At 33.5% G+C, this 10872-nt stretch overlaps 1 protein-coding gene across 1 annotated transcript; it reads right to left on the bottom strand.

Annotated features, from left to right (window-relative positions):
- Nucleotides 1-2684: 2684 nt before the first annotated feature.
- LOC117689183 (uncharacterized) lies at nt 2685-10597 on the bottom strand. The gene is made up of 2 exons (XM_066088943.1): nt 10532-10597; nt 2685-6443 (listed from the first exon to the last, which is right to left on the bottom strand). Exons 1-2 carry the CDS (start codon nt 10552-10554, stop codon nt 4373-4375), a joined length of 2094 nt encoding a protein of 697 aa, XP_065945015.1. The 5' UTR covers nt 10555-10597; the 3' UTR covers nt 2685-4372.
- Between the last annotated feature and the right edge of the window lie 275 nt (nt 10598-10872).

Genomic DNA, 10872 nt, shown 5'->3' on the forward strand with positions numbered 1-10872 from the left:
AAACGCACGGAAAACGTTCAAAAAGTCATTGTTTATTGACAAATGGTGAATTTTGCACATATTGGTTTTCATCAAATGGAACCCCCCCTTTTCCAAATTGCTGGATCCGCCTTTGTAACTTGAAATGCATGATTTTTCATTCATTCACACAACTTGTGTTTTAGTATCGAGATGTCTTCCTCTGATGGAGAAAGTATTTTTCTAAAAATAACTCAGTCAAAATGCAAGGATGATAATGAAAATCATCCAAACATGGATGGTGTTCTAAGTGACATTCTAGATATGGAGGCTGGGCCAGATTTTGATTTAATTCAGAACTGTGTCTTTTCTGATATCTCTGATGAAGATATGATTAACGCCAGTCAAGTGGTAGAGAGCAATAATAGGTTTTTAAAACCTCTGAATCAGCAGGATTTGGATGACTTAATACGGAGTGGTTTATCTAAGAAAACGGAGGCAAAGTCAAATCTGGATTTTCCTGATTCCACATATGTATACAACTGCATTTGGATTATTTTCCACTCATGTACCAGCGCATTTGAATTATTTTACAGAGTTGTGTCAATTCATTTGGATTATTATATTTCAAAGCATGCTTAATTAAACATTTTGTTCTCAGATGTATGGCTTTGCATGGTATTTGTTTTATTACACGTCCAATAAGTTTACAATTACTATCCATTATTTTTTACTGGGCAGATTTCACTGTCCATTCTTTAAAATAATGGACAGTTTTTAAAACTTATTGGACACTTACAGGTAACTTTTTGGATTTGTTCTCAAATCTACAAGTACTTTATGCTATATATTAGTTTAAAATAACAAAGGATTGCATAACGAAAATGTTTTAAATAAAATGAGTCAATTCGTTTCTTTAGTTCGCGGTTATAGTTTTGATACATACTTCCTAGAAAGGGGTAACCAAGAACGCGGATAATTAATCAAGGAAAAGTGTAGGACGAGTTCACCATGCATTGCGGGCAGATACTTTGGATCACTCAGACTTAAAATGGAACTTATTAATGCGATTTCGGATTTTAGTATTTTCCAGAACTTTCCTGGACGGGGTACCCAGTAACGGGTTGACTAATTGACATCATGGCGGAAAGTGTAGGGCGAGTTAACAATCATCCAGAACTGACAACTTCGGTTTAAAATATGCTTGCCAATGGATAATATTGCATAACCTAGCATGTTTGAATTGCATACTTTTTTTTATACGACGACGGATTGGTTGTTGTGTAAACCTTAGACATCAATTTCAGCTTAATGGGGATGCCCCCACCCCCATCCAGATTGCCCCCACCCCCATCCAGATTGCCCCCTCCCCCTCCAGATTGTTTTTAAAACAGTCTTTTATCTAAATATCCTTATGTTGGAGAGTAATACAAATTAAATTTATAAATTGACCAAAAGAAAAAAATTAAGAGAGAGATACACTAAATACCCATTCACTGATTTGAAATAAATAACAACAAACGGGATTACGGCCACGTACTCACTTGTTTTGTCCTGGATTCGTAAATACACGCATACACATGCAGTGTTTTGGGTTCAAATCCTACTGGTGACTCTTTTATTATTATTATTTTTTTTTTATACTTTTTTGTTTTTAAGCTTGTGTTGATATAACATTGAGTTATAGAATACCACTATAATTTAATTTGTCATTATTGATTTCTGCAATATTTTCTGTTCTTAATACTAGATTATTAAGATATACAATATAACTAAATTAAAATATGCATGCATTAACATTTCCAATATATCGACAGTGTAATTATCGGATTACCCCTCATTGCCATTTTTAGAATGCTTGTGAGTTCTTTTAATAGCCGGAATAGATATGTACTTCAACTCTCAACATAATATAGTTTGAGTTATCAATTTTTGTTCAAACCTGTACATAGACTTTCGAAGTTATAGACATTTAAATCCCAAATGATTTGTGTTGATGATTCCTGCAAACTTACAATCATGTACGCCCAATTTTTTTTAAAAACAATGCCAGATTCATTGCTTATGAGCTGAATGCACTCTTCTCCTTTAAATAAGTAATCAAGAGCTAGCTCTTTCTTTCACAAATTGAACTTTTATTAAAAAAATACATGTAGAATATTTTATAACGACAGCTTATAATTAACGCTCTTAATTATTTTTGCAATTTGGAGACATGTCGATTTTTGTCTTGTTTAAAAAATTGTTGATAACCTCCTTCAGAATATGAGGATAAATAATCTACAGCAAAACAGGTTTTAGCAAAGCTTTCAATGAGTCCATGAAAAAACTTTCTTGTAATATTCTTAAACATAAATCATGGTCGTGTAGTAGTTGGGGCTATATGGGCCGTGGATATCGGCCTGGGTAGCTCAGTGGTAGAGCTCCTGACTAGAGTTGCAGGGGTCCCGGGTTTGATTCCCGGTCCAGCAATATGTTTTCATTGTATTTATTTACTCATTCCTCCTTTCCTATTAGATTCATATTAATTTATATAGTAAATTGATAATAGAAAGCGTTCAAAATAACATCTCTAATTGTTAAATACAAGACAAAAGATTAAACAATTATTTTATTTAATTTCAAACACAAAATATCATTACAATTATTTCATTTTATTTTAAAGACTTTACAAAAAACTGTTTAAATGAACTTGCAAAGTGACAGATATTACAACCATCGTTTAAAAGATTTTTTTTAGCATTGTTTTCAGAAGTTTCATGAAAATTTTACTTTTTGAGATTATAAATTCGTTATATTTGATGTTATATTTCAGTTTTGCTCTACGTATCATCCTATACACGATTTTGTATAATAGATGCATATATCATGACCAATAAAAGTCAATTATATCCATCTAGATATATTTGTAGAGTCACTCATGACTTAAGATTATTATCAAACGTGTTGTGTGTTTTCTATCTCCAAGCATCGCAAATCATGAGACGATCTTTTTATCGCATGCTTTACCACGTCTATTGTTAAACCTCAATCTTTTCTGTGAAAATTATATTTTCAGAGCCGCACAACACATTTACTGCAAGACATCAATAACTTTACTAATGAAAAAAAGATCTTTGAAGACTAACAAACAAACATTTCATTTTCGATCATACTTTTATCAGTTCATGAGAGTAGAATAAAACCAGTTTTAATTAAATTGCTTCACATTTACAACTTCACACCTTTCAACTTATTTATTTTTTCTCCTTTTTCATTCTACGTCAATCAACCGCCTAAACTTATGTAATGTTATTAATAAGACTAAACAGTGTAATATAAAAAAAATAGCACATGAGTGATATACACCATATATTGAGCTAAACATGTGATAAAAGAATATATTGAACATGGATGTATGGTTCTATTACAGCACTAAATTTTACAATATCAGTGGTATAAAACATATCTCACAGAATTCATCTCATCATAACAAATGGTACACCAAAACAAGTGGTTTATCAAAACAAATGAAACATCATAACAAATGATACATCAAAACAAATGGAACATCAACACGAAAGAAACAGATACGTCAAAACAAATGGAACGTCAAAACGAATGATACATCAAAACAAATAGAACATAAAAAACCACAAAAAAAACCAACCAACAACAGGTACGTCAAAACAAATGGAACATCAAAACAAATGGTATACCAAAACAAATAATACATCAAGCAAATGGTATATCAAAACAAATGGAACATCAAAACAAATAATTCATCAAATCAAATGATACATCAAAACAAATTGAACATCAAAACAAATAAAACATCAAAACAAATGGACCATCAAAACAAATGGTATACCAAAACAAATAATACATCAAGCAAATGGTATATCAAAACAAATGGAACATCAAAACAAATAATTCATCAAATCAAATGATACATCAAAACAAATTGAACATCAAAACAAATTGAACATCAAAACAAATAAAACATCAAAACAAATGGAACATCAAAACAAATAATTCATCAAAACAAATGAGACATCAACAAATGGAACATCAAAAAAAAAGAAACAGGTACGTCAAAACAAATGGAACGTCAAAACAAATGGTTCATCAAAACAAATGGAAAATCACAACAAAGCACATTATATGAGAGTCATCATATAGTATTAAATTGATCTTAATTGAACTCAACTGTTCATAGTTCTAGTATGCCTGTTCTCCCGAGGTATTGTTAACTAAGCAAAAACAAGAGAGAAAGATAAACTGCTTAAAGATGGTTAAAAGTTAGAAAATTAAAAGTTAGATACACTGCAATGAAATGTAGTGATTCAAGAACTATAGTGATTGGGGGGGGGGGGGGGTACTGTCCCTATATTGTCTTAATTTTTACATACTGATTTTGTTAATCCAGGCTTTTTTAATCTAAAGGCAGATCCTCTACATACTGGTGTTGTGTTGACTGAACTATGTCCTGTATTCTCCTCTGTCTAGCTGTATGTATGTTGTAGAATGGATGCTGTGTGATCTGTGACTGTTGGTATGAGTAAAGAGCAGTCTGGAGGTCCCCTGTGATCTGTTGACAGATCCCCAGGATCTCCCAGGAGATTTCTCTGTTTCCATCAACTATATACAGTTCCTGATCATGGTGGACTAGGGCCTGTAGCTGATCTAGAGCTGCTTGTGATAATGTTGTATCAATGTGTCTGTAACACAAAAACTCTAGGAAGAATAACATTACATACCCTGGGATAAATAATGTATGATTTCTGCTCCGCAGAGCGGACATTTGTTCTGGTAGTAGTTCACTGATATAACAGATTTTGTTGTAAAGTGTGATAACAAATGCCACAGCCTGTAAGAACTTAGACCAAGACTGTCCCTCTACAGGCTCAGTATACCCCTCTCCGTCTACAGTTTGATGGTATGATAAGATCATATATCGTGCTAACTTGACCTTTGTCATCTCTATAACAGATAAAGCTTCCCTGTATCTGAGTGTCTTGTAATAATGCATTGCAATGTACAACATATCAGATACACACCCAAACTTGGCTGCTAATTTCAGCATATGATAGGACAGCTTGTCTGCAATATACATCTGTTTGTTATGACCTGTGTTAGTGTATATTTTTTGTAATGCAAAAGCAGTACTCTGTAAAAACAGAGCTGTGTACTTCTGTAATGTAACAACTTGATAGTGTGACAAGGGTGTATGTACCAACTCTTCTAGTGTATGGATGGCTTTGGTAAGATCACACATGTATCCTTGAGCTACAACTGTTGACAATTGAACGAAAGAACCTTTGAAAAGTTCTAAATCATGATCAAATTCAGACTTCAGTATACTCTCATCTGTACAAATAGAAAGTCTAGGATTGTACAGGACATCAATGATGTAGGACCTGATAGAGGAACTCTGTAACAGACAGGCCAGACCTTTGTTGTATAATTCATTTAACTGTAGGAACAATCTGTTTTGTGCTGAGCCATGGACCTTTGTCAGAAACATGTTGTTTTGTGGAATGAAAAAGTTAGGACAAACTCCATTATACACCCACTTAAGGAGAAGTTTGAAGCAGACCCAGAAACCGGCCAGGAGATTTTGTGGACACCAGTGAGGTAGTGTGTTTTGTTGTATTGCCCAGAAAACTGTTGTCTTCATGTGATAGGAACACAACAGTTGATTGGTTTCTTCTGATTGTTGATTTATAACTTCTTTTAAGAAAATTTTTAACAACCCATAAGTCAAAAACTGACAGTGGTTCATTGAGTAAACTATTTTATATTCTGCCCGAGAAAAAGAAATTCTCCATTCTTCATTTCCATGTGGTCCTAATGGGTGTCCTATTGCAACAAAGTGACATCCATTTCTGACAATGTCATCAATGATTGCAGGATCAGGCCATGAGTGACATCTGTCTATCCATGAAGAGGCAGACGGAGGCCAAAAGTCACAAACAAAACAGTGAGCATTATCATATTCTATTCCTTCTACATTGGCAGTTCCACAGGGTCCGTGTAAAGTTGAATTAGGTATTGCTATAGAACGAGTGATCTGTCTGTATATAGAACTAGATATGCAGAGTATGTCATTTATTCTGACACATGCATGTTGGGCAAGCATACTAAACATATGTGCTGTTGGTGTCAGTTTCTGAAGTAAGGTGAATCCTGGTGGACTCTTAGAACTGTCAGAGAGAATCAAGATTGTATTGGCTGTATTGTAATACTCAGACTGAGACATGTCCATGATCACTCGGTGGTCGTTTGGCCAGTACATGGTGTCAATATCTGATCCCTTCAGTCTGAACCCTTCTCTCGTACTTCCACTCATCATCTTAACGGCCCCATTATTTGTTATCAGTCGGTTCTCCACCATCTCCTTGATGTCCGATGTCTCCCTCCTAATAGCCACCTGTTTTGTGGTCCCCACTATCTCACACAGTCCCACAAACACAGACTCCGACATGTGCTGCATTCCTTGATGTCTGCCAAATTAGGTAAGTGAACATTGAATGTTTGTAATTTTGTTTCTTATTCATCCTATACACGTAAATAATAAATACAATCATATTGTCTACATTTTAAGATCAATTCTATGTCCGAATCAAAATTCGGTGATCACGCATAGTCACTGATTTTTTTAATACTTCACAGTTTGATAGACATTGATGAGTAAAAAAGTTCAACACCATTAATTCGTTGCTATGTGGCCCTGTTTCCATTTTGACAGAGGGTAAAGATGTAAAAATGGCATTTGAATGCTTATTTGGGAGCATATTGTGAGTATTTGGCAACAATTTAGGGTATCTAGGGTATATACGGTATCTTGGGTATTTTTTTTAATAGTCATTTTTCAAGAGATTGAAAAACAAAGTGTAAAGAAACATGTTTTAAAAGTGTTCCATTTTAATTAAACATCAATTTTAAATTATTATTTCTTCAGTAAATTTAAACTTAGAATGCAAATCTATATTTTTTTAGGTACAAACTACTGTGCAATTAAGAATTTAAAAAGGAAAATAGAGAACTGCCGCTTTAAGCTAAAAATAAGGTGAATTCAAATATTTTGAAGTATTTGTGAATGGGTTCAATTCGCAAATCAAAAAAAATATTTGTTATTGATTAGAGAACAAGAGGTCCATGGGGCCACATCGCTCACCTGAGCAACAATGGGCGTTCAATAGATATTGTGTCATATGGCCCTCGGTAGAATAACAAAAAATAAATATTGTAAAGTAATCAAATTTTACACTTATTTTTGCATACACGTAATCTTTGACATTGTACCTTCATGAAATACTGTTTTTACACACAATAAGAAAATCCTACGCAAGATATAAAACTAAATATTTGGTAGGGGTACACTGTTCTATAACTTCTAATTCCCTGTATTTTCGTTCTGCACCCCTCCCCCACTTAATAAAGCGATCAAAATATATGAGAGCATATAGGTACATTTTCTTCCTCAACTACTTACTAGTTATTGTATTTTTCTTAAAATATAATAGTTATTGTATTTATCAAAAAATCCTACATCTATATATGTGAAGAAGAAAATTGCACCTCAATGCGCTCAATTTCTCAAATTAAAAATATTCAACAATTTAATTTGTCTTCTCCATTATAATTAAATGACTGTTGTTTACCTCGCGTAAACTCGTGACTTTTATAACTTTACTCACACTTGATTGATGAATCCACTGGAATGAAAAATGTTGTCACGTGACATGTTAAAGAGCTATAAAAATCAATGTTACCGTATTGACAGGCACATCAATCTAATTTACTATGGCCCACCCATTATTTTCATTTTTATTCAAAAATTACAAATGGCTACAAACCAGGATAATTTTCCGCTGTAATATTTTCTTAGGAATAGCGATAATTCATTTATCCCCGCAACAGAAATGTGTCAGAACTATGGAAACTGTTTTAACGATGTCGTTTTTATTTACTCACATTTCACATTATTCATTGTATAAAGAGGGGCCCCAGAGAGTAGTTATATATATACAGCATATCATTCTTTAATTTTTTTTGTGTACAAGTATTTAACATACTCTAATTCATATAGATTCTTATGATCAACCAAAATTTCAGCGTCAATCGTAGAATTATAAGCAAGATACAGAGCTCAAAATTTTGCTAGGTTTGAGTCATATTTTGTTCACATGAGTTTATTACATTCAGCTTAAGATTTTTAACTTGGTATTTCCTATTCGGCATTTAAAATGGAAAAAAATGAATGGCCTCAGATCTGTGTACAAACATAGAATTGTGAGCAAATCTCTATATCTTGCTTATAATTCGTAGCTTAACACTCAAATATGGTAAGTAAATAGAAATTGTAAACAAGTAAACACAAGAAACATGCACTATAACAAATAAAGAACACAATTTATTTTTCAAAATGAATCATATATATGTATATACCTACATATTTCCGTCAGCGATATTAAACTCTATTTAAACTGAATAAACTCGAGAAAATGCCGAGCATCTCAACAAAACATATTGCATTATTCTACCATTACGCAAAAGATGATACCGAATTACCCATAGCATGAATGAATTGCATTTTAGTCCTTTCTTAATACATAAGATGTTGCTTAATTTGCGCAGGTAAACAGTAAACTGTTTGATTTACCGAAGTCTCTGTTTGATTTGATACGTAAAAATCAGGAAATACAAGCGACAGTTCCCAAGTTAACGCGAAGCATAAATGAAAACGAAACGAAAATCACAACAAGCTAACACCACCGTCATATGTGAAAACTGTCAACGCATTGAAATATGTAGCCTCAATTTACTTCACAAAATCGGCACCAATGTATTTTGCATGTTTCAAAGATTCCCTTTGTATACGAACTGTTGCACAACAAACAAATTCATCATTGTCAGATCGACCCGTTTATCATATAGTGTCATGGCTGCTTTAAACAAAGAACCTCGTTTAAGAATTATGGAATACGAGTCTTGGTAAAATGGGTAAGCAAACCCGAGCCGGGGCAAAATAAAAGCCGGGGCAGATCGGCAATCGTCATTTCCAATTACGCATTATTTTGCAGCAATATTTACAGCGAATACAAATATACTGGTCAGTAAATATCTTGAAATTTTAATGAGATTGGCAGATTAATAACTGTCGATCTTTTGTTTTGCCCTGGCCCGGTCATGCCTACCCATTTTACCAAGACTCATGGATGCTATAAATTGCTTGAAACACGCCTTTTCATTCTTATTATTTCGTAATAACTCAGATTTGAAACAGAATTAGCCCATAATTTTTGCAATTTATATTTTCCTTTCCATAAGGATTACTAATGCTAAATTACATTGAATTTGACTCAGTAGGTCTTGAGAAGAAGATTTTTAAAAATGCACCCCCCTTTTTTTTTACAGTTTCGATGTTTTCTCCGCTTTGAATAAAGATCTGTCTTTCATTTTTGCAATTTATATTTGCCTTTCCATAAGAATGCTTTGTGCCAAATTTGGTTGAAATCGGCCAAGCAGTTTTAAAGAAGAAGTTTAAAATGTAAAAAGTTTACAGACAGACAGACGGACAGACAGACGGACGGACAGACGGACGACGGACAAAATGTGATCAGAATAGCTCACTTGACCTTTAGCTCAGGTGAGCTAAAAAAGGTAAGTCATGAACTTCAACATTTTTAAGTTACAATGGTAAATTTTTGAAAGTATTGGTTTCTTCATCAATTTTCTTCTATGACATAAAAATTGACAATTTTACAAAGTTTGTTTAAAGTCTTTGATAGTTTATATTAGTGCACAAAACCTTCTGTCTTTAGAGTAAACTACTGTCAAAGTGGATCCTGTATTTTCCGTGCACCCCCGCGGGTCGTGACAGGTGTCTCAGGTATAAACTCGTACCCCCGCGGAAGGGTTGTCCAGCGAATCAACATTTCAGAGAGAGAGAGAGAGAGAGAGAGAGAGAGAGAGAGAGAGAGAGAGAGAGAGAGAGAGAGAGAGAGGAGTGTTTGAAGAATATGTTTATTTGTTTATTTTGTCTACCACGTTTTTAATTTTTAAAACCTTATTGCATATCTTTTGAAACCAGAATCTTTGTTAAATAAAGTCAATTTTTAAGCCACTAAATGACCCCCAGGACAAAGTTGACATTTCTGAAGCATTATTGCGCATCTATAGGACACCTCCAAACATATTCCAAGAGATGATTTGTCTATTTTTGAAAATGTATGAGTATAAGAAAGCAGATTATTGTTAAAAAAACGTTATTTTTTTACCAATTATTTGACCCAGAAAATACAGAAACCTTTTTACAAAACAACATGACACCCCACATTAAACTCAAAGAGTTCAGTTTGCTGGTTTATAAGATGTAGGAGCAAGTTGAGAAAGTAAAACGTGACAGACGGACGGCCGGAAGGACAGACGGACCGGGGTAACAACAAAACACCCAAACTTTATTTAGAAAGTGCAGGTATAAATATAAAAAACATTGGTGACTTTGCATGGCCAGATCCTTATATAAATCTTTAATTTTCACATAGAATTGATATTAAAGCAAATAAAGATATTTTAATGCACTTACATTTTGGTGGGGAAAGTCTCCATTTTGAATGATGTGAAAATTTTTTATGCTATATAAATGACCAAGAAATGTTCTTCCTTTTAGCCAGGAAATCTTTTTAAATGTGTCAAGGGTTCTGATGGTTTCTTCCAAAATGGGCATTTACAATTGATTCCAGTTTCAGTTTTTTGTAATTTTTTTTATAGCAATGAGCTTGAGGTATCTCACTCCTTACTGTTCTTGTATCAAGAATTTCTTGATAAGTATATCATTGAAATCTGTAGACAAACCATACTTGAAAAATACAAAGATAATTGGAGGACGTGTTCATCCTTTTGAGTTATGGTCTATTCAATTTGAGC

This window comes from Magallana gigas, chromosome 6, assembly GCF_963853765.1.
Source record: "Magallana gigas chromosome 6, xbMagGiga1.1, whole genome shotgun sequence".
In the NCBI taxonomy this organism is placed as follows: Eukaryota; Metazoa; Mollusca; class Bivalvia; order Ostreida; family Ostreidae; genus Magallana; species Magallana gigas.